Below are 23,848 nucleotides of genomic sequence, written 5' to 3' on the forward strand. Positions count from 1 at the left end.
AACTTTTATCCTGTTGGAAATATGATATACCAGTAGACCAGTTTACTCTTTCTTTTGGGACATTTCCTCTGGATGACTCATCCTTTGTCTTCAGATGTCTCATTTGTCCAGTGGTCTTCAGATCCCTTAGCTGGATGCCTTCATCCTCCTACAAAGACAGGCTATAGTGTGCCCATCGGCTGAATTATTGTATTCAACAGTCTCCATTTTCTTTTTAATGACAAATATAGGAGAATTCCAGGGTCCAGTTGATTCTTTAATATGTTGAGCATTCAACTGTTCCTGTACCGGCTGTTCTAAGGAAGGCCTGTAATTTTTCTGATGTCCAGGACCATTGTTCTGCCTGGACAGATGTGTCCATTAACCATCTTAAAGATAGTATTATTGGTACCTTTGAAGGAACAGCAGCTGTTGGGTCCTGCTTATGAACAACCTAAATGGTTAGTGACCATTCTTTATAATACCTTTTAATATTTTTTCCCAGAAACATATGCTAGTTGATGTTTGTTTGAGACTGGAGGAATGTTAATCTGAGTATTCCATTGCTGTAATAAGTCACATCCCTATAAATTCATTGCTGTGTCAGCCACTTATGGCTCTAAGTTTCTTCTCTGCTCTTCTTGCCCTATATATTCGACCCATCTTGTGCCCTGTTTTACCTGAGATAGAAGTTGTAATCCCTGAAAGCTGAACATTTACCTCCTGAAGAGGCCACTTTTGATGCCAAGACTCTGGTGCAGGTATTTGTTACATCGGACGCTGTCCACAAGGCCCCTGACGTACAGTAGTAGTCATTTGTTCCATTTTAACTTTGGTCTTTGATTATGGAAGCTTGCCAAAATACTTGCTTTATGTCTGGGGCAGTCTGCTCCACTGGGCCCAGGGACTTGCTTGAGGAGTCCCTGTAAAGTGTGACTGTCCCCATAGGTGGACCCTTGCCAAAGGTGACGCTTCCTAAGGCAGCTAGGAGGCTGTGGCTGTCTTGTTAGATCTGTGTGTGTTTGTTGGTGTAGAAAACTCCCTATAAAAGGACTTGTGACTTTTATTAGGTCTTTTGATTTATAAGATTTGTGTTGACTTTCTGTTGTATATACGTCTTGAGTTTATTAAAGGGACAGCTTGTGGGGAAACTGACTGACCTTTAACCTCGGCAGAGCAGGGAAGCTTCGGGGTGATGGGTTCCACTTGTGCAAACTGCCAGGACTACCTTCCCCAGAGAGATTAATGTGCAGCTCAACCCAGGAATTTCTTTTGCTTGCCAATTAGCTTGAAGATTTGTTACTTGAGAAAAATACTTGTACTAAAAATTAGAAAAGTACACAGGGAAACCCTGCCTCGAAAAACAAACAAAAGAAATTAGAAAAGTAGCCCGGCGGTGGTGGCGCAGGCCTTTAATCCCAGCCCTCGGGAGGCAGAGGCAGGCGGATCTCTGTGAGTTCCAGGACAGCCTCCAAAGCCACAGAGAAACCCTGTCTCGGAAAAATAAACTAGAAAAGTAGTATGCAATTTAACTGGAAAAAGTTGAGCCTAAGGAAGTAACCCAGTTGTGTCGGATCCATGCAGTGTGGCTACATGAGCGTGCACGCGTGTGTTTGTGTCGTCAGTGTCCCCCTCTTACTGAGCATTGGGGCCCGAGTGCTGCTGTGACGAGAAACTCCCTGTTGTCCTGGAGTTTGCTGGGATCCACGCCGTCTTTGGAGATGGCAGGCAGCACGGGCCCACATCGCCGCTACCGCACGCTTGCCTCAGACTTCACTCTCCTCTGCGCCGAGGGTAAGCTTGCGCCTTAGCACGCTTTTCCAGGTGACCGAGACGGTAGAAGCCTCCTGAATCTGTCTCCAGGGATAATATATACATCTAACCACAGTGCACTGCGGGATCCAGGAAACCAGTGGTTGTCCTACTGTATAGGCTTTCGTACAGACTTCAGTTTGAATTGTGTTTGCACGAGCTTTGGTTGCGTGTGTCCCGCGAAGGTCCATTGTGTGTAGACTGGAGTGCAGGTCGCCTATCCAGGCTAAGAGCAGTCTCACTGCGGCTGAGTTTCATCTGGTACCCAGTCTCATCACCTCCTATCCCAGCAAGCATGGCTCTGATGTCCATCTCTTGTCACCTTGAAGATTTTCTACGAATGAAGTCATACTGTAACTGCTGGTACTGTGTGCAGCGTTGAAGGGTGGTGAGAGGGTGAGAGGAAGGATTAGAAAGGAGTTCCGGGTTCCTGTTCCCAAGCTGTCTCTTGCGTTAATCGGCAAAGGGAAACAAACCACGCGCCTTAGGAAGACGGTCATCGGCATAGGCAGGTCTTAGACGTGGCTTGTTGGAGGAGGCCACTGTAAAGATGGAGGAGGGTTGGAGAGACATTTTAGAAGAATGGTGGACATGGTTTTGGATGTAGGGGTAAATAATTGGGGACAGGGTTTCTGTGGTTTGGCAGTCTGGGGGGGGGCGGGCGGGCACACAGAGAGACTGAATTGATGACGAGGAACAAGCTAGCACGGGTCTTTGGGTGGTAGGACTGGACCAGGCTGGACCAATTGCATCTAGTTAGGGTGAAGGGCAGGGATTCTGTGACCAAGTTCACCTTCAGGAGGAGGGAGCGCTATGGCTGAGGGATGCTTGCCAGGGTCAGACTGCCAGTTGCTGTGCCCGCTGCCCACTCAGTTTCCCGGTCCAGAGCAGTGAAGCATCGTGCCTGTGACCGAGATCAGGTGTCAACAGCAGACCGAGGCAGGGGCTTTTGTTTTCATGGAGAAAGGTGGGGGTAGCTAACTTCAGCCGTGGTGGGGAGTGTGCTTATGCCAAACAGAGCGGTGCCCTTGGAGCTGGGCTATTCCGAGAGCGGGCACAGGCTGCATCCCTCACTGCCAGAAAGGTTTGAGAGAAAATGATAATAGCTATTCTGGTTTTAAATACAAAGAACATAAGAATTAAAGAATTCTCTCAAGGGATCTGAAGTGTAGTAAGTGCTGTGGAAGCCTGTTACTTCTTTTGTAACTGGAGAGTGTGGTACGACACCGCACACTTCATTTTCTCCTCAGAGGCTTCAGACGCCCTAGGTGGCTGACTGGTGTGCCCGCCTGTAAGCGTGCACTGATAGCTCAGGTTCTGCTTCCTATCTGCGTGTGAGAGAGAGAGACAGACAGGGAGGCAGAGACAGAGAACAAAAAGACCCATTGCTAGCTCTCCCGGAGAGCGTGGGATGGTCTCTTTCATTTGCTTGGGTCGCTGTGCAGCTGCTCCTGGGCTTACATGCACAAATTGAAATTGTCCCCTGTTGAGACTGTAGTTAGGAACCGTCTAACCTCCAGGGCACCGTAGTCAAGCACAGGGTCTGCCCTAGAGTACCCGCTGTTTGCCACTGGGACCAGAGTGACTGCCAGCTGTGCTCTGCATTCCGAGAGGATGCTAGCAGCCAGGGCCTTGCATGTGCTGGACATGCGCTGAACCATTCCCGCATCCCAGCAGGCCATTTCCATTACATACTTGGCAAGTGGAAGTGAGTCTGATACCAGCTCTCACGTTTGGAATAGCCTGAGCTAGCCCGTCTGCCGCCACCATGCTCTCTTCAGGCTTATGAAGAAGAGGCAATCCCTTCATTGTATACAAACCAGTCTATGCAACTTGGTTTTTATAATTTTTACTCTCATTCTTTGGGGTTTGTTGTGGTTTGAATATCTGAATGTTTGGTTTCCAGTTGGTGGGCTGTTCCTGAAGGATTAGGAGATGTGGCCTTCTTGGAGGAGGTGTGTCACTGGGACCCTGGTGGGCTTTCAGGTTTCAAAAGCCCATGCAAGGGCCAGTCTCCTCTGCCTTCATCTGTGCAGTAAGATGTGAGCTCTCAGCTACTGAGCCTATGTCATGCCCACCTGCCCACCCGCCCGCCATGATAATCGTGAACTAACCCAATGAAACTGTAAGCCAGCTCCCAGTAGATGCCTTCCTTTAAAAGTTGTCTTGGTCATCATGTCTCTTTACAGCTATAAAACAGTATCCAAGACAGGTTTATTACCATCTTGTCTTGATGGAGGCTTGCAAGTTTTCACAGTGAACGGTCGGAAATCCAGAGTAGCTGAAAAAGGAGAAGGTTCCTCTGTGTGTGCAAGAAGCAGAGTTCAGAGCAAAGGAGGTGTGGCTATGGTGGCAGATGTTACGTGGGAACTGGCCACTTATTTTTTCCTTCAAGACTCATTTCTGAGCATCTGGATATAGAGAACCGCTGGAAGTCCGTAGTGGTCGCTGGGCGTTGGTGGCGCTCACCTTTAATCCCAGCACTCACAGAGGCAGGCGAGTCTGAGTTTGAGGCCAGCCTGGTCTACAGAGTGAGTTCCAGGACAGCCTCCAAAACAATACAGAGAAACCTTGTCTTGAAACACCCCCCCCAAAAAAAATAAAAAGAAGAAGTCTGTAGCGGTGCAGGCCTTTGTTGGAGCCCATTAGACCTTCTCAGCAGTGCCGTGTGGTGTGGTGGACACCACTGTGTGCTTGACTCTCTAGGGAGAGCCCAGGCTTTAGGTAGCCATTCTCTCGCTAAACTTCTGGATGTGTTGGCGGAAAGGTTTGGCAATTCTCAGAGCCCAGGCTCAAGCCTGGGCTTTGGATCTGGAGCAGTGAATTTGCTGTTTGTATTGGTGAGTTATTAAGGGTTCTGACCTTTATATGATTCAATATAATAAACAACTCGAGCTTTTCTGAATCTTGTTCCAGATTAAAAAGAAAGGAGATAAGGTTTGGTTATGCATGAAGGTCAGGGGTTAGGCTGAAGCTGGTGACAGATGGTCTGGTTTGTCATGATGAAAAGGATGGAGAGAGTTGATGAAGCCACCAAAGCAGGCAAGGCAGGGCCCTCCCTGCAGCTTCCGCTTGACCCCTAAGACTCCAGATTTCTAAACGAGCTGGTGAAGCTTTTTGTCATTAGAGAAGTCAGTGTTTTAGTGTCACCATCCATTTTAGTTACTTTCACTGGTGATCGCAGATTTGGTTAGATACAGGCATTTCTGTCATTCCAGTGTGGACTATCTAAGAGCACCGCAGGGCATCATCTGGTGAGGGCCTTTCCGCCATGCTGTAATATGACGGAAAGGCCAAACAAGTATGCCGGGGAGACAGAAAGTCCTCAGAAAAACCTGGTGCTCACATCTGGAGCCTGTCCCATCAGGAGCACAATCCAGTACAGTCATGAAGGCAGAGCTCCCAGAGCCAAATCGTCCTCCAGGGGTCACCTGCTAAAGTGTCAGTCACTTTTCACCATGAGGTTTGGGGGTGCATTCAGACCATAGCACAGGGGGAGGGTTGAGGGGCCCTGTGCTCTGGAGGTTTGAACACAGCAGGTGGCTGGGCATCTGTCCTCCTGCCCCTGCCCCACTGGGCAGAACAGGTTTCTTTGTGTTGACGGAGGTGTTCAGGAGGCCTTGGATGAGAGCCGTGTGGTCCTTTAAGACTGTACAGGTTTGAAGAGGCGCAAGGCAGGCCCGCGCTCTGTGGTGACAGTCCACTTAGTGTTGGCTAGGGCAGCAGACACAGATGCTTGGAGCTGTGGGCCTGGGGCAGGGGGGTGACTTGTTGGGGACCATTTGTGGTAACACTCTGCTAGTTCTGCTGCTGCTGAGAACTGTGCCCCACACAAATGCACAGTGTGTTTCTCCCCTGCTGTCCCCCAGCCTGCAGCAGGCTCCATCTCCTGTCTCTGCAGGGCGCTGTGAGCCGAGATACCATCGTCTCAGCCCCCAGGGGAAGACAGGAAGGTCTGCCACAGATTGTTCTCTCCTGAGACTAGGCCTGGGAGTTGGCTGAAGGCTTCCAGCATCCCTTTGTATTAGCTGTCTCATGGGGTGACGGACAGCTCAAGCCAGGCAACTTCCAGTGTCTGATTCTGTGGGTGCTGGGCAGTTCTGCTGGCCTTGGGCCGGGAATGACCTCACACATACGCCAGGGCTTCAGTTGGGGTCCAGGAAGGAGCTGGCCGGATGGGTCTCACCTCGAATTGAGGGGACTGCTGAAGGTGTGTTCAGGGCAATGTGTATAAGGGCAATGTGTATAAGGGCAGGCGGGATTCGTAGGTACAGTGTCCTTCACTGGCCTCTGTGGTGTTGGAAGGGTTTTGATAACTAGCATTGTCTCTGTTAAAGCTCTCAGAAGGAGGTCCCAGCGCTGTGCGCGAGGGTGGAGCAGTCAGCAGTTGCTGTGCCCAGGCTGGCTTTGCCCTCAGTTCTCAGGAGTCCTCCTCTAAGAGTGTCCTTTGGGACTGTCTCAGAAATAGATTATTTTGTGTGACTTCTTATGTGGGTCTTGTTGATGTCTGTGTAAACCAGGTTTTCTTATTGCTCGGGGAGCAATTATTATCAGTTTCATGACACAGTGTTGTGACTTATGGACATAGAAGTGAGTGAGCATAGCCCCCAAACTTCCTCAGCGTAGTCGGTCCAGAACGTAAGACCGTGCAGAAGAGGAAGGCCATGAGAAGACGTTGATTTCAGTGGTGTAGGTGACACGGTGCGTCTGGGAAGAGTATACGAGAGTGAAGTGTCCTGGCGCTCAGACCGGAAGCAGAGTGGGGGCCGACGGTGTGGTGTTGGCATGCACACGCAGTGGAGAGCAGGCCTTAGTGTCTTCTGGAATGCTTAAAAAGTGTGTATTGTATGTAACTCCCCATCCCTCGCTACGTTTAATGGTTAGCTCCCAGGTGTTTCTGTTCAGCCGGGTGGGGGGGGCACTCACCCACACCCTGACTGGCTGCATCGCTGGGAGAAGACCTAGAGGAAGGATGGAAGGCCTGCTTGCTTGGGACCTGAGTGGTTTGCTGGATTGAGGGCCAGTGTGAAGATCCCTTTGGCACCAGGGATTGGAAGAAGAGCCCAGGCAGGCTGTGGAGGCCAAGTTACAAGGGAGCAGAGGGCGTGGCTGATGGGGCTGCAAGGAAGGCTGCATCACTGGTGACCAGTGTTGCCCTGGGGCAGGCAGGTGCGGAGGCCGGTCGGGAACCTTCAGCAGAGCAGTGTGTGACGTGGGTAGGACAGGACTGCTGAGGCCAAGTGGGACATCTTGCCTGTCCCAAGTGGGAGGAACCTGAGCGTGCTGCCCAGGGCAGGGAGCCAGAGACAGGGATAGTGGGGAGGAGAGAGAGCTGCCCAAAGGGTTGCTGGGGAAGCTTACAGAGAGACAAGGATGGATTCCAAAGTCCCGAGACTAGCGTTAGCCTTGAAGAAAAGGAAGGCCACTCCACTTCATCCCGGAGGGAAGGAGGTAAGAGGCCTTAGACTGGGAGCTGCTGAAGTGCTGGGCGGCTGCCCTGTCTGGGGGTGATTCTGCTGGAGGAGGGGCATGGATGTCCCTCACCGGGTCTTTACTCCTGGCTGCTTGTGTGATGGGAGAGGAGCAGGTGTGCAGGCTGAGTGGATGTCACCCCACCCCCGCATTCTCCAGCATTCTTTGGGGATATTCCAGAAAACGACTTTGAAGAGTGCTTACCTAGTAAACTGGGTGAGTTTAAAATTAAAGGAAGTTTTGGAGTTACCCACCAGCTTCCAAAATAGCCCCCACTTCAGGAGATTACCCTCGGCTCTCAGAGCTTTCCCAGGCTGTCTTGGCACATGAAGGGTTTCACGACTGGGAACAGCAGCCGTCCAGGTCTGGGCTGCCCGACAGACAGTCACCCAGCTGAACCACACAGTGCCCTGTTTGAAGTGCAAATGAAGGTGAACGGGCTTTCTCCTTGGACTCACTGGGAATGTGTTTAGCTTCCTGTGAGCCAAGGAGGTCATGGCCACAACTGCAGTCTTTGCAATCCTAGAGGTTTCTCCAGCAGCGTGTGACAGGGCGCTCACTCCACTCTATCGTGCACAGCGCCAGGCACAGCCCTAGTCCTGCATTCCTCTTTTGTAGCAACTCGGCACGTCTCACATCGTGTGTGCCTTGTCCAGCATGTGGACTTACTTTAGCTGTGTGTGATTCTGCTTCTGCCTCCGTGTGAGAAGGGGGCACCCATGACTATTGGTGCCTAGTTTTTGTCATAGCAGTGAGCGCAGCAAGGCTCCCGAGTCACCGTTGTAAGCCAGTTGCTTGGAACTTGAACTCCGAAAGCATGTGAGTGACTGGCACCCAGTGACAGCGAGGTCATTGTCACCGTGCTGCTGGTGTTGGCGTCCTGCCCTGTCACTGCTCACAGATAACCTTTACTTCTTGTCCGTGCCTCCCTCTCAGCACCCCTTGACCCCCCTCCCCCAGTCGTGCAATTCTTTGAAGCATTAATAATAGGCTTTGAAGGATCAGCCGGGCATCCTCTTCTTTCTGTGGGAAATGTGTTTACCAGACTGGCGTTGGGGCTTCTAATGGCCTTGGGAGTTGCAGGTTTTGGGTGCCACTGGCATTTTGCTCTGGGCAGGTACTGGCTCTGTCTCCTGCCCAGTGCTGAGACACACAACCCCTCAGACTGTGTGCAGATGTGATTGCCCCTGCTGAGAAACCTGGGACAGGGCCGTGTGGGTGTTGGGACCTGGTCCTTGGATACGTGTGCTGTGTCATCACACCTTGAGGCGGGTTCATGCTTAAGCACTGTAAAAGTGTTTTCACCATAACAGCATTTGTTGGCAATGGCATCTGGCTATCGTTCTGGCAAAGAGAGTGACTATAAATGACAACCAGTAGGGTTGTATTTACTGGGGGTGAAATGGTCTGTTATAATTAGGCTGCGGCGTTTCTTCCCTCTACCTGCTAGGCGAGAGCCGAGTCACCTGTATTTTGGCAAATGTCCATCTGGAGTTAGGACATGTTGGAGACGGGTTGAGAAAAAAAGTCGAAGTTTTGCTTGGAGCAAACTAACTTGTCGCCTCGTCCTTCCCTTGCCTACTAAACCCGGGGACCCACACCTCATAGGCAGTCCTACCCCCCCCCCCATACGTTGCCAGCCCAAGAGCAAGTCTTAAAAATAGCTTAATATCTATTCTAATGCATCTCAGTATATACACTTTGCATTTTGTTTTCATTATGCAAGTTGGCATTGTTCTCATCTGACATTTGCTGTTTGTTTAACCTACGCATGTAGATAAGACGCAGGACCTTGAGATCCCTGACCCTGAAACAAAGCCACAGCATCATGTCCTTGTCACAGAGAGCAGAACAGTCCCTCCAAGGCCCTGGTCAGCACACACCATTCTAGGTAGAATGAGGAACCGGCTGTGGCTCTGGGAGCTCTGACGTCTCCTCCCTTCTCTCCTGCAGAACCTGAAAGCAGACCCAGAAGAGCTTTTTTACCAAGCTGGAGAAAATCGGAAAGGGCTCTTTCGGTGAGGTGTTCAAAGGCATTGACAATCGGACTCAGAAAGTGGTTGCCATTAAAATCATCGATCTGGAAGAGGCTGAAGATGAGATAGAGGACATTCAACAAGAGATCACAGTGCTGAGTCAGTGCGACAGTCCGTATGTGACCAAATATTATGGATCCTATCTGAAGGTAAGGCTGGGAAATAACACTGCTCCCCATTGTATGCTGCACGTGCAGGGGCGAGCGGACGCTGAGGACTCTGATGCCACAGCAGGTTCCCAGAGCGAGGAGAGAGTCTTTGGCCTTTGATGGCGTCATCATCATCGAAAATGTCACTCACAGGATTTTTACTTTCGATAAAAGCGTTGGTGTTGGCATTCTCCTTCAAAGGAGAAACTGTTTGAGTGGGGGCCTTGTTGTTAAAACTGTTCATTAATTCATAACAGCAACCACTAATCACCCATACGGTGGCTATGCCATCCTGAACTGTGTGTCTTGGTGGTTGGGTCATCGGCTGTGGTTTTCGTGCTGCCGAGAGCTGACCGTGTGATGACGTGTGGGACAAACAAGCAAAGCAAACGTGACTGTAGAGGAGCAGCACAAACGGGCCCCGCCCCTCCCGGGTCCTCCGCAGTAATGCAGCAGCTCTCAACCGTGGGTCTCAGCTCCTGTGGGGATTGAAGGCCCCTTCACCGGGGTCACCCAACACCACCAGAAGACACAGATATCACCATTCATAACAGCAAAATGACAACTATGAAGTAGCAACAAAAATAATCTTATAGTTAGGGAGTCACCACTACATGAGGCACTGTGTTTTGGATGGTTTGTAACATTAGCAGGGCTGAGAACTACTATATTAATGTGTTCTGACCCTGCGTGGAAACTGTTGTGGTGGGTATCAGAGGGTCATCCCATCTCTAATAATGCTCAGGGTGGGAGCTCATGCAAGTACGGTCCTTAGAAATGGAGTTCTTGGCCGGGCGTTGGTGGCGCACGCCTTTAATCCCAGCACTCGGGAGGCAGAGGCAGGTGGATCTCTGTGAGTTCTAGGCCAGGCTGGACCGACAGCCTCCAAAACAGAGAAACCCTGTCTTGTAAAACCAAAAAAAAGAAAGAAAGAAAGAAATGGAGATCTTGAACTGGTGCAAAACCACCTCTGGACATGATTTTTGTGGAAGCCAGAGCTTCCTATGTAGGAGCAAGCGTTCTGCTTAGGAAGGCAGCAGAGACAGGCGTGTCCCTCCTGACCACCTGCTGGACACACCTGCTCTGTCGTGCAGGCAGAGGACAGGGTTGGTTCTTGTGGAAACTCGATGGTGACCGGTTCCAGGTTGAAAATTTTGAGACCCATTGAAACTTGCATTCTTCCTACCAGCCTGGTCCCAGAGCCGTGTCAGTCCCAAATGAACATGCAGGACGCTGTATTATTTATGAAGCTGTTGACTATTTGCTATGGCTTTTTGTTGGCTAGCTCTGACTTATTGATCTATAACTGTTAATCTGAGTATTTCCACGTGGTCTTCTTACCTGAGAAAGGATCCAGACCTCTTACTCCTGGCGTCCTACATCGTGACTGACTGTCTCTCTCTTTCCCAGAATCCTCCTGGATTCCTAGTTCCACCTATCTTGCTTCCCTATTGGCCAACAGTGCTTTATTTATCAACCAATAAGATGAACATACACAGAAGGACTTACCCCATCAACCAATCAGTTCACCAAAATGAATAACCAGAATTGAGAATTAGTGGTCATGCTGTTCTCTTGTTACTGGAGAAAGGACGGCAGTTTGTAATTGCTGTATTTATGCAGCTTCTTGAACTGAAAATGGTGGCCTCTAGGCTTAGGTGGCACTGGGCTTGGATCTTGTCATTTATTTTGGGGTGGGGTCGCTTGTGATTTTTTTTTTTAACATCCCGGCTTCCTCATTTGAAATGGGGGGTGAGCGACAAACAACAAAACCCGTGGTAATGTTTGCGCTTTGGTTGCAAAGGTTAAATGGACATTAAGTGTGTGAACGAGCTTGCTTCCACTGAAGGTTGTTGGTTCCCTTTCCCATTGGATTTACCCCGACTTACTCTTGCATGTTTCCGTGAAGGTAGTTTGCACTGAAAGTTTTCACAAGGGCAAACGGAGGCCAGCAGGAGGAGGGATGCCGCCGTGAGAGTGGGCACTGAGGGGGGGCACCCGCCTCGGCCCTGGGGAATGCCCAGGTGTGTGTAGTGTTTCACGGTCCTTTTGGATTTCATGTAGGGTGCTGCTGAGGTGTGGAAGAACCTTGCAGAATTTGGTTATTTGTAAGTGAGTGGTTATGGGTGGCTGTAAAAACTTTTTGCCATTCTTTGCTGCTATTCTAGCTAAACTGTATTTTAGCAAATATCCATCTGGAGATAGGGTCAGGAAAAAGTGGCTTTTTTTTTTTTTTTTTTTTGCCTCTCTTCTTTTTCATGGGGATTGAACCCAGGCCTCCCTCATGCCAGTTAAGTGGCAATCAAGTCATAGAACTGCTTTGTGGAACATTTTTTTCTTCCAAGGTAAAATTTGTGGTAATTGTTGATGGTCAGTTTTAATTCTCAACTTGACACAATCTGTAATCTCCTGGAAAGTCTCCCTGTGGCTGGCTCCTCTAGTTTAGGTCGGCCTGTAGACATGGACTCAGGAAGATTATCTTAATTAGACTAACTGACATGGAAGGACTCACCCCACTGCGGACAATGGCATTCCTTAGACACGGTTCCTGTGTAGTTTTTATTTTTTATCTTGTTTTACTCTTTACTCTTTTTGTAGGTCCACCATCTAGCTCCCAGATAAATATACACGGACACTTGTTTTTATTTATGAAAGCCCAGCCTTAGCTCGGCTTATTTCTAGCCAGCTTATCGTCCCATCTGCCTTCTGCCTCAGCTCTTTTAATTATCTTCCTCTAGTTTATATGCTTTCTTCTAGCTGGGTGTCTGACCTTGACATCCTCTCTTCTTTTCTCACTCCTTGATCTTTCCTCCCAGATTTCCGCTCCTATTTATCCTCTCTGCCTGCCAGCCCCACCTTTCCTTTCTCCTGCCTGGCTATTGGCTGCTCAGCTCTTTGTTAGACCAATCAGGTGCTTTAGGCAGGCAAAGGAACACAGCTTCACAGAGTTAAGCAAATGCAGCATAAAAGAATGCAGGACATCTCTCTGCATTGTCTCATCGTGGGTTCAGATCCTGGGTTGTTTTTCTTTGATCAGTTCCTAAAAATCGCTAGGGTATTTTACCCACAAGATTCACCAGAAATTAATACTGAAAATGTCCCCGATGAGTTCTGGGAAGGACCTGTTACGCTGGGTGCCGGGTGCCTCCCTCACCTCACTTCAGAGTGACTTCTCCCTGCCGTCTTCTTTTTGCTTGTGTAAGTTTAGAAACTATTTGTTCTAGGAAGTTGGCCAGAGTCCTCTCAGAACTTCTGAAACTCTCCCCAGGGCCAGCACACTCCTATGACGACAATGTCTTGATCTGTACATCCCTGAAATGGGTACAGGTGTGCAGACATGTTTTTGTGGCGCTTCTCAAAGCCATTGTCCTTTCAGATGTAATGGAGATAGTCCCGGATGACAGTGAACCTCTGGGTCTTCCTCTTGGTCACAGCCCCAGACAGGATCTGATGTCGGATGGAGACGTTACCGGTGAAGGACGTTTCTTGTCTATGTAGGTGCCCTCGATGGCCTCCTTGGGTGTCTTGAAGCATAGGCGGATGTTTTTGTAGTGCCGAGGGAGTCTTTCCTTGCTGATTCCCCCCAGCAGAACACACTTCTTGGTTTGAAAGATTGTGGGCTGGTTTTGGTAAGCACGCTCTGTCTGAATGCCCGCCATCTTCCCGGCAGGTGAGGAAGAGAGGGGAGGACCAACTCCCTGGTCTCCCCTTTCATTACGCAGTCCTAGTCTTTGGACTCGCGGCTTGTCCTCCCTACCTGCCCCAGAGGAAACTAGTCTCCACTAGTGAGATGAAAAGTCAGTCATTGTACGTCCCTTCCAGGAAAGAGGCAGAAAGATGTTGGCATGAGTGACCAGTGTCTTTGATGGAGACGCTGTCCCTGGTCTGGGCTGTCTCCTCCAGCAGAGTTAATGTTCACTTTCATGACCTTACACACTCTGAATTAGCACAAAAGAACACAGTCAGCCCCTGTGTGTAATCTTTGTGCTGTGGCTGGTCTTACATCAGCTTGGCACACTGTAGAGCCATTTTGGAAGAGGGAGCGTCAGTTGAGAAAATGACCGTACTAGATTGGCCTTGGCAGTTGGGCATTTTCTTATTTGGTGTGGAGGGCCCAGCTCACTCCACCGGTGCCACGTCTGGGCTGGGGATCTCCCTATAAGAAAGGCGTCTGAGGAAGCCATGAGGAGCAAGCTAGTAAGCAGCACCCCTTCCCATCATGCCTCTGCTTCAGGCCCCGCCTGTAGGCCCCGCCCTGACTTCCCTGGATGATGGAACTGCAAGCTGTAACATGAAGTAAGCCCTTCACCCACAAAGTTGCTTTTGATCGTGGTGTTTTATCATAGCTATAAAAACCGGAGGACAGTCTCCAGGGGGAGACACACGTAGCTCACACACTGACTGTGGCTTTCAGATTTGTGTTATAATCAAAGGAGCATTTTTATATCTGGAAGAATTTATCTAGCCCTGTGAAAAGCAGATCTTGCTAGAACCTGGCAGGTTTTTCCTTCATTAAGACCTTCAGTCCAGCCATTGTTCAGAACGCCAACCCCTGGTATGTCCTGATGGCAGCCTGGAAAGTCTCATCAAAGCCAAATTCTTTTATGCTCTTGTGTCCAAAGACAGAATCCCACCATGTTGCTATTTGTGTGGAATAAAAAAGATACTGTTGTAGTAGTATTAGTACATGAGAGATGACAACACTTATTTGGACTGGAGTCACTACACCAAATTTAAAAAGGGCCAGAGGGCCAGGCGGTGGTGGCGCATGCCTTTAATCCCAGCACTCGGGAGGCAGAGGCAGGCGGATCTCTGAGTTCGAGGCTAGGCTAGACTGACAGCCTCCGAAACAATACAGAGAAACCCTGTCTCGAAAAACCAAAAAAAAAAAAGGGCCCGAGGAAGTCAAAGCTCGCCCATGTGGAGCAGTCTTGCCTAGTCCGAGCATGTTCTGTGAACTGCGGAGTATAGCGTGTGGGACTCTCCCATGCATTGGTCCCCACTGACCACCAAACCAGTGTCCTTTTCCTCTCTGAAGGTCCAAGAGCCAATGTCTGTAGATGGTTCTGGTTGTCTGTGCTGCTGGCTTCCAGGGAGCAGAGGTCTGGGATGGTCTTGTACACCCTGTAGCGCATAGGACCGCCCGAGTGCCAGAAGTCCTCCTGTTGAGAACTCTGCCCCCTACAGGAGTGTAGATTTCTCAGGAAGCACGTGTGAGAGAAATGGTGTTTCCCTGGCTGATGTTTGGGACTGGTGATCCAAAGCATATTTTAGACAGAATCTCAGATACCACAGTCGTGCCCATGTGAGTACTGTGGTCAGACCAACTGTAAAAGCAGGATGGTCTCATCCTGCAGACACTGGGCTCACGTGGAACCTTTGCCCTCCGGGCTGGGACGCTTGGAAGTCCAGGCATCGTTTGGAGGTGACGCACCTGGAAGTCTTTCCTGTCTGGTGGGAACAGGGCTCAGGTGAGCCCGGTGGCCTGAGCAGGCGAGCTTGTCCACACGAGAGCTGCTTTGGGAGTGCTGCAGGTGCCGTGGAGCGCGTGGTGACAGTCCTGCTGTGATGCTGTGCACTGCATCGAGAGGAGCTCCTCGCATGACAGCCACCGGGACCGGAAATCACAGTTCTCCCGCCTGCCATGGTCCCCAGCAGAAAGTCCCCGAGCCTCGGCGTTAGAAGAATAGCACTGAATAAGAGAGCGGAGAAAGTGCTGGCGTCACCTCCTTTGTTTCGCTTTTTAAAGCCCTTTGTTGTTTTAGCTGACTTTTTGTTTACAAATTTTTTTGGGGGGGGGGTTGTTTTTGGCCTCGTGTAGCCCAGGCTAGTGTGGAACTCCTGATCCTCCCGCCTCTGCCTTCCAAGCGTGCTGCTGTGTCTGGCTTGGTTCTCACAGGGTTCAGCCGAGCCTGCGTAGGACTCCTCCCGCTGGCTACTGCCATCGCCTAGAGTAACCTGCTGTGTTCCCTGACATCAGCCGGCCGTCATTTCCTTGCATTTCCTTCTCCATTTTCCACTTACGGATCTCAGGAGGAAGAGTTGAGGTCTTCATGCCTCTTGGCGTTGTCATCATCGACCTCTATTTGATCCATCTGTGTGGCTTGGACAGACAGCATTGTCTTGTGTGTGGCTTTGTTTTCCCTGTGGAATAATTTTTCTCAGTGTTCCACAGTAAAATCCGGGTGTGCAGGTATGTGTGCTCTACCTATGTGTAGATCCTTGCATGCACTTGTGTAATGGCGTGAAGAACAGCCCCAGCAATCCAGAGAACCCTGCGATGGCCAGCCAGCCAGCTGTCACCAAACCCCCTGTATTCCATCTGTCCAAGGGTTCGGCTTTTCCAGAGTGTCCTTGAACAACGGGTCCCACAGCGTGCTGCCTTCCTTCAGTGGCTGTCGTGCATGGGAGCTTTGGGCACAGCCAGCTGTCAGTTGTGTCTACGCTGACACAGTGCTTGACAGGTCTACCACCGTGGCATCTACAAGGCCAAGTGGGTGGTTCCCAGGGTTTGGTGTTCTGAATACATGATGTATTCAGCTGCCACAAACATCCACACATTGTTTTTGTATGGGCCTGGGTTTTTCTTAACAGCCGTTAAGTAGGACTATTAAGTCACGTGATTAGTGTCCTTGTGACTGTCCAGAGTGGTTGCCTCCCCTTGCATTCCCATTGGCACTTGGTATTTTTAGAACTTACTAGTCCGTTCAGCAGGAGTGGGAAGGTTCTTGGTAGCTTGAAGTTGTAGTTCCCTGATGGCACAGGCCTTTGAGTAGCCTCACATGGCACGCTGTTCCCGTGTAGCACCCTGGGTGTCCTACTGTGACCCAAGACCATTGTGAGTGCTGCTGGGTAGCATTCAGAAGAGCCCCGCTGATACGCATGCCCCCGCAAGCAGTGCATTCGCATTTCCCGTTGTTTCAGCGTCCTCCCGTTCCTTCAAGCTTTGTTGAGCTATAATTTGTGTGTGAGACAATTTTGCTCATGTAAAATGTACAGCTTAGTGGTTTCTGGAGGTGTGTGGTCAGAGTTTGGTAGTCACCACCATGGACAATTTTAGAACATTGTTTTCATTTTAGAAAGAAACCCAGTATCCTCATAGTTCAGCCCCCTTTCCTCTCAACACGCCCAGCCTCTGGCAGCCTTTGATCGGAGAGATACATAGACCGTAGAGTCTCTGTTTTGTGTCAGGCTTTTGCTTAGTATGATGATGTCGGGTCTCGTGTGATGGTAGCAGGTGTACTTAATTTTTCTGTGATTGGTGGTAGCAGTGTATTTAATTTTTAGTTGCTGCATGTGTTTTAATGCTAAGAAAAGTTTCTAATTTTCCCAAATCTCCCAGATAAAATGCAGTTATTTTGTTACGTTTATCTGTGTTATTACTGTGAGTAGTCAGTTTGCCTGTGTCTGTGCTGTTAGCCACTTTGATTTCTATTGAATTCTTTGTTCATAATATCATCTGGGAAGTTTCCAGTTAGGCTTTCTGTCATCCGGTGTTTGAGATGATAATTTAAGGTATTTTTCTTCTCTGTATTTAACTATGGTGTGTCTTTTGTTGGAGAACATCCTTGATTTTAATGTGATTAATCTTCAGGTGAGAGGAAACCTTAAGATTTCTGCTTTTGGGGTGCTGTTTAACAAACACAGCAGCTTCCTTGAGTTAGAAATTAAACTTTTTCCTGTCTTTATAGTTTAGCCTGCTGCGTGTAAAGTGAGGCTTGGGGCCCAGGGAAGACCTCTTGCGTCCGGTAGCCCCCATGGGAGCCGTGCTGCTCTGTAGATGGGCTAGAGTTTTCTGTGACACTGTGTATTCACCACACATCGGTTTAAGGCCCCCCCACCCCCAGCTCTTTCCCTCTCTGCCTCGGAGTGGGGATGCTTGCGTTTTGATAGGTGGAGATCCACACGCTCACTTTTGATGAACTGTTGCAAAGAAGCAAGATGAGATGTGGTTAGAGAGAAGAGGGACTGTCAGTGCTCTGTGGCCGCTGGCCGTGCTGACGCCCGTATCCCAGAGGTCTGGCCGATCGTCCCCAGAGGCCTCTTCACCGTGTTTGCTCAGCCTTGGGCCCTGCTTCTCCTTCTGCCCGCCAGCCTGGGGGTGGGTGAATCTGTCGTCTCTCCATCTTGCTTAGTGTGGTTGGAGCGTAGAGTCAGAGGCCACTAAGACTGGACCGGGCTTCCTGGGTGCTGTTCTCTGGAAGGAAGTCATGACAGCCAGGGTGTTTGTTGGGCTGTGCGCAGGGGCAGAAGTGTCGCATTTTTCTGGTCTGTGATTGTGGTCTTGAACCTGACTGGCCTTATCAAATACTGTTCCCATTTTTGGGATCCCTTACACTGTGGTATCTTGTCCTCCTAGGGATGTTTCAGATAGCGCTTCATGTTTTACAAAGTTAGGGAAAGAGGGCATGCTGGGGGGGAGGGGACCAGGGGCACTGCCGGTGACAGGCAGCCTTGGTGGCTCTGTTGGGGGTTTTCCGGCCCTGCCTTGTTGTCTGTCTTCAGTTCTCTGTCTGTACTGTCTGGGGTGCCGGTAGCTGCAAACTCGGTGAGACTGGAGTGCGGCTGGATGCTGGAGCCGTGGGCCTGCAGGCTGCTGGCCCCCCTCAGCCTTCCACACTGGCCTGCAGTCTGAGTCTGTCGCATAACCTCTTCAGACAGCCTCTCGGGCCCTGCAGTGGAATTTCACTTTATTGCTGGGTAGTTCACCATTTTGCCTAACGTGTTGGTGGCTCCACTCTGTCCTCATTGATCTGGTGATGTCACCCTCTGCACTCAGGTGGAGAAAGAATGAATGAGTTTGGGCCAGCAGCCAGGGCTCTCCGCATGTAGCTCCAGAGGTCTGGGCGATGCCCCCACATCTCTCCTTAGTATGTGGCTGGGAAATCAGGCTCCTCAGTGATGGGGAGAGGGCCCTTGAGACGCCAGAGTTCTAGTGTGTCAGCCGAAGTGAGTTCTTCAGGGTAGTGCTGTCTCTCCCGTCCTGTGGTTTTGTGGCTCCGCTCTACAGCGCGGGGCCCTCATCTCTTACGTTCCTCTTGTGGCCACTGCCCGTTCCTCACCGGTAGATGGGCCTTGGCTACCTTGACGGGAGTGTGCTGGCGCCCTGTGTGGTGCCGTTTCACCCTTGCCCTCTGTAAAGGTCACATGGAGAGAATGAGCTTCCCACCTCCCTTTCCTCTCAGACAGTGTCGTGGACAGTGAAGGGGAGGGGGCAGTGGCCTTTTGTGTGAGGTGGGCGTTCTGCCCACAGAATCCTCTGTGCAGGGTGGCTGCTGGGCCTGTGGCTGCTGGCCATGGTCAGTTGGAGTCGGTGGGGTGGGGTGGGGTGGGGTGGGAGGAAACTTCTGAGGGACAGTCAGGAGGTCACTGGGTAGCCACTGTGACAGTTTGTGTTCATTCCAATAAACATCTTGCTTGGGACTTTATTTAACCCTTGCAGAGTGTCTGCTATCTGTTCATAAACACAACATCAATTGCGAGTGTTCCTTATGCAGCCAGGCTAGCCTTGGAACTTGCCCTGTAGCTCAGGGAGGCCCTTCCTCCATCTCTGCTGTCCTGGATTTGCAGGCATGAGTCTGCATGCCAGGGCTCCGAGCGTCTCTTAGGGCTTGCTTGCTTTTTAAGCTGGTAGGCACACATTAATGCAGCCTCTCTGGGCTCTGTGGTATAGAACGAGAGGGTGGATCCTGGTTCTGGTGTGGCCTTGGCATCCCACACTGTTAGTTACCCTTGCTTTCTAGGAGGCCTGGAGCCCTCTGCAGGCCTGGCCTCCCCATGCCTCATGGCCGCCATAATGAAAGAACAAACTGAACCGGCAGCCATGAGTGCCAGGTTATTAAAAGAATTTAATATTGTGCCAAGTTTTCTATTGCTTGACCTAATATTATAACAGATTTGTTATTACCTTTTCTTTTTTTTACCTAGTGTGGCTCCGTTTTTACAGTCAGGAAATTGAAATCGGTTCATTGGCTGCTGACAAAAGGGGCACTTATTTTAGCACCGTCTTGCTGTCTCCTTTGAGCAAACCAGTGCAGGCTCCTTAGCCCGCCACCGGGCCTGTTAGGGGTGAGCACAGTGAAACCCGTTCTTAGCTTGGCGAGGTGGATGGTAACTTTGTAAGTAGGGTCTCTTGACTCAGCTGTTGGGATTGTAGTTGAGCTCTGGCATGCATTTAGCTGGGGTTTGTTTCTGCCTCGAGGAAAACACGAGGCTGATGCCGTCAGTGTGTTCTTCCCTGCCACAGGTCTGAAAACTGCCAGGAGAATTCCATGTGTGAGGAAAGCTAGGCTCCGAGGCTGGCCCCCTCCTGCCAGTTAGAGCTGTGCATGATTCCCGTGTGTTTGGATCCTAAGGCGGCCTCCACGAGTAGGGCCCTCCCTGCCCCAGGGTCAGATGTGGTTGCCGTGCAGAGGGAACAAGAAGTGACCTTCCCGCAGAGCCACTTGGGTGCCTCGGTATGGGCTCTGAAGGGGTGGGGGCAAGGCTGGTCAGTTGTGCTCAGCGAACACAGCAAAAGGTCACATCGGGGCAAGAGGGGAAAGGTCAGGCCCGGTTTCCTGGTCTACAGAGTGAGTTCCAGGTCAGCAGGACTGTTGCACAGAGAAACCCTTTCTTGAAAAACCAAAAGTAAGGGGTGGTGGTGGTGGTGGAGCTGAACTGTCTCCACTGGGTAAGGAAGAGGAGGGATACGGCCAGTTTCAGGTGTCACTCATCCTGGCTGTGTTGGAGGCTAAGTCTGTGTGGGCACACTAGGTGCTGCGGTGCTGCGTGCTGGACATTGCATACCCCCGGGGCCACGGTGAGCCATCAGCCAGGTGCATCTCAGCTCCTGAAAGTGGAGCTCGTTCCAGTTACTTTGGTTAACTGAACACTTTGAGTTTGGAACTCATGGGACGTATTGTCAGAGCACTGTTACCGTTTCCTTCCCACTCGGTCTTCATTTCAGCGCTGGAGCAACATTGCGAGCGACCACGCTGGTTTTAGGAAGTCGGCTGCTGTGATGCCCCTGTGCGCAGGGGGGAAGGTGGCGACTGGAGGACATGGGGCGTGAATTTCAAAGTCTGGGTGTGTGCGCTGCGTGCGATGGTGCTGACTGGTAGTCCCAGGACCCTGGAGACCTGAGACGGGCAGGGGGATCGTGTTTGAATCCAGCCTGGACTGCTAAGAAAGACCTACAAACAAACCAGCAGACTGTGGTGTGTGTTCAGATCAGCAGTGTCCCGGTGTGTGAGTGTCTGGAGTGATGCAGCTCATGGCTTATGTCACCGTTGTGCTGAGTAGGCCCAGCACCTGAGATTGTCTCCTGGAGCCCCCAGAGGAGATGCAGTAGGTGCTGCCTGGTTGAGTAAGTCCGGGCGTACTTGGGCCAGTGTTCGATTCCATGCTGTCCTCCCATTTGCCGAGCTCTAAGGAAGGTCTGATGCTGCACTTCCCAGAAGATCTCACGTGGGACACCTTCCCCATAGGTGTCATTCTTCTGTCAGCATCCAGGTGCTAGACTCCCTCTAGGCTGAGAACTCTGGCAGATGAGGAAACTGGAAGCCTGGGTAGGAGCCCCAGTGTGGAGAGGTCAGCTTAGCCCAGCAGGTGGCCCTCTCCTGTCTGGAAGCCGTAAGCTGTGTCCACGGATCCATCTTTTCAACCGTGGGTAGTAACACACTGTGGGAGTGTCCTGGACATGTGCAGTCCTTCAGCAGTCCACGTGTGCAGTGCTGTATTGCGTGTGACATCATGATGGGCTAGATAGGGCTTTAGCACACGAGAGACTGTAGCTATGATGTACAATTACTGGGTCTGTAATCTAAGGGGCTTGAGATCCTGTAGGGTTCCCAAACCCACTCCCCGTGGCTCTCCCCAATCTCTTGCTTTTGGGGCTCTGTGGTGGGTTTGAAGAGGTTCCTTAAATGTGTGGTGTGTCTGCCTTTTGGAGGTAGGGTCCTGAGCTTCAGGTCCCCTTCCAGATGCTAGGGTGACAGGTATCTGCTGCCACCCTCTTCTGGAAAGATGGTTTATAATTTGGATGACACAACCAAGAGCCATGAGACATTTAATAATAGGAGGCAGTTGCTGAAATTAGGGTAAAGTGTAATTGTTTCCAGGGTGGTGACACTGTGAGACTTGAGAACAGTGAGCCGTGAGGGTTTGTGTGTATTCTGCTACTTAAGGGAGCTAGAACGGTTTAGCACACGGGAAATCTCAGGATGTATGTCACCTCAAAGATTTTCTGTCAGGGTTTGTGTTGAATTTGTGTGAAGACATTTCTGAGGTTCCTCCTGCCTTGGGTGGGCGAGGGGGTCCGTACGTTCCGAGTGGCGTGACCTTTGCCCTTAGGTCTGGCAGTGTGGCTCTGCCTGTCTCCATCAGGACTTCTCACGTCCATGCAGGCCTCTTACTGCCTCCTCGCGCTTCCTGCCACGCTCACAGTTTCAGCATCTCCCTTGGTCTCAGGTCCTGGGGAGACGGCTTCTCTAACAGGCTCAGGGAGCTTCGAGTTGGCTCCTGCCTCAAAGCAGTACTTTTTGGTTTTCCGAGACAGGGTTTCTCAGTATTGTTTTGGAGGCTGTCCTGGAACTCACTCTGTAGACCAGGTTTGGTCTTGAACTCACAGAGATCCTCCTGCCTCTGCCTTCCGAGTGCTGGGATTAAAGGCGTGCGCCACCGTCGCCCGGCCTTCTTTTTCTTTTCTTAACAGGCTTCATTAGGACCCAAGGTCTTCTCCCTCGGTCTCTGGTGCTGCCACCGAGGTGTGAATCACCATGCCAGTGCCTTGAGTCTGCGAATGAGCTAGGTCTTGGTGAACCAGCAGCTGGTCTTAGGCCCCAGGGATTGGTGAGAACAGGACGGTCACTTGAACTCAGAACACACAGGGGTGGAGGCTTCACACACGCCTTGATGTAAACTTCTGAGAGGCTCTACACGTCATTCCACATGGAAGCGCTTCTCAGAGCAGATCTGCAAGCGTAGACTAAGTAGACAGTGACTGCCAGAGCTTGGGAAACCTGTGGGAAGGGATGGACAGAGGAGAAACTCCCGTCTTTCAGAGCGTGGGAGGAGAGCTGTGGTTGGGACAGTTAATTTGAGTTTTCTAAATTGCTAGCGGAGGAGATTTCGACGCTTTTCCCAATCCAGGAGCGATACTGTCTGAGGTGAATAACAGTTGCCCGGATGTTACCAATCTGCCCTAGATACCTTGAAATGCCACACTGTGCTCCATAAATGTGTGCAATTGTGGCGTGTCAAGGAAAATAAGAATAAGAGCTTCAGGAGGGTGAAGAGGTCAAGGATACTTGGTCCTTATGGATGCCCCTTCCAAGGAAAAGCAGTGGCAGCCACTCTACTGATGGAGCTGGAAGGCAGTCTGCACAGCCACAAAACCTCTCCACCTCCCTGGCCGTGTGTGCCCAGGGAGGCGGGGCTGAGGGACACTCTTCTGTCTCTAGTGGGTTCTCCCTGTCTCCCGGTCTGTCCTGTCAGTGTCGTGACCTCCGGTTGTACCCACAGGACTTGACAGGTGGACTGCCCCGCCCTCTGGCAGGTGTGCCTGGGGAGATCGCTGGGCTGTGGAGCTGAGGGATCACGTGGTCACACAGCGCTTGGTCTCCTCACCCGACTGGTAGGCTCCTCACTCTCAGGTGACTCATTAGGGTCTTGCAGTCCTGACCTTTTCCCTCCAGTTGTCCCCATTCAGGCTTGTAGGATGCTCCTCTTTCCCAGTCAGGGACCTCACGGCAACATCCGCAGCCTTCAAGGTTGAGAGCTTGTCTTATGACTTGTAATTGAGCAAGTCACAAGACTGGTCTTGCCTGGATTGCTAAAAGTCTGTCCTGAGGCTGCAGGTCAAACTGCCCCAGGGCAGACCTTACAGCACTTTACAGACTGGTTCTAATAGGCAGGGCTTGATTTGATCACTTGATCATGCTTCCTTTTGTTCAGGCCTTAACCACAGCAATGGCAGGAAACCAACAGAGTCCTGCAGCCCCTTCCCTCTTAGCCGGCAGCCTAAGAGAGTGTCTCATGTGGGGAGCTGGGCTGGTAAGGTGACTGACACCCGAGTTCAGACCCCGACCTCCACTTGTGAAGCTGAGTGTGCAGTGCTGTGCGCCTGTAACCGAGCGCCATTCTGGGAGAGCCCCCGTCTCAGAAGTAAGGTGAAGGACAGCCCCTGTCTGTCTCAGAAGTAAGGTGAAGGACAGCCCCTGTCTGTCTCAGAAGTAAGGTGAAGGACAGCCCCCGTCTCAGAAGTAAGGTGAAGGACAGCCCCCATCTGTCTCAGAAGTAAGGTGAAGGACAGCCCCTGTCTGTCTCAGAAGTAAGGTGAAGGACAGCCAGCTAGCGCAGCAGGCAAAATCACTTTCTGTTATGCCTTGAGTTTATTCCCCAGGACCCAGCTCTTGTGGG

At 50.9% G+C, this 23,848-nt stretch overlaps 1 protein-coding gene and 1 pseudogene across 1 annotated transcript in view; one reads left to right on the plus strand and one right to left on the minus strand.

Moving 5' to 3' along the window:
• Positions 1 to 7,149: 7,149 nt before the first annotated feature.
• Positions 7,150 to 23,848, plus strand: part of Stk24 (serine/threonine kinase 24) — a 43,872-nt gene continuing 27,173 nt past the window's right edge. The window contains 3 exon segments of the mRNA XM_040744540.1: positions 7,150 to 7,242; positions 9,217 to 9,243; positions 9,245 to 9,448. Coding sequence (XP_040600474.1) covers positions 7,165 to 7,242; positions 9,217 to 9,243; positions 9,245 to 9,448 — 309 coding nt within the window. The 5' untranslated portion in view covers positions 7,150 to 7,164.
• LOC106021889 lies at positions 12,692 to 13,107 on the minus strand (annotated as a pseudogene).

This window comes from Mesocricetus auratus, unplaced genomic scaffold (genome assembly GCF_017639785.1).
Source record: "Mesocricetus auratus isolate SY011 unplaced genomic scaffold, BCM_Maur_2.0 Super-Scaffold_2245, whole genome shotgun sequence".
NCBI classification, from domain to species: Eukaryota; Metazoa; Chordata; class Mammalia; order Rodentia; family Cricetidae; genus Mesocricetus; species Mesocricetus auratus.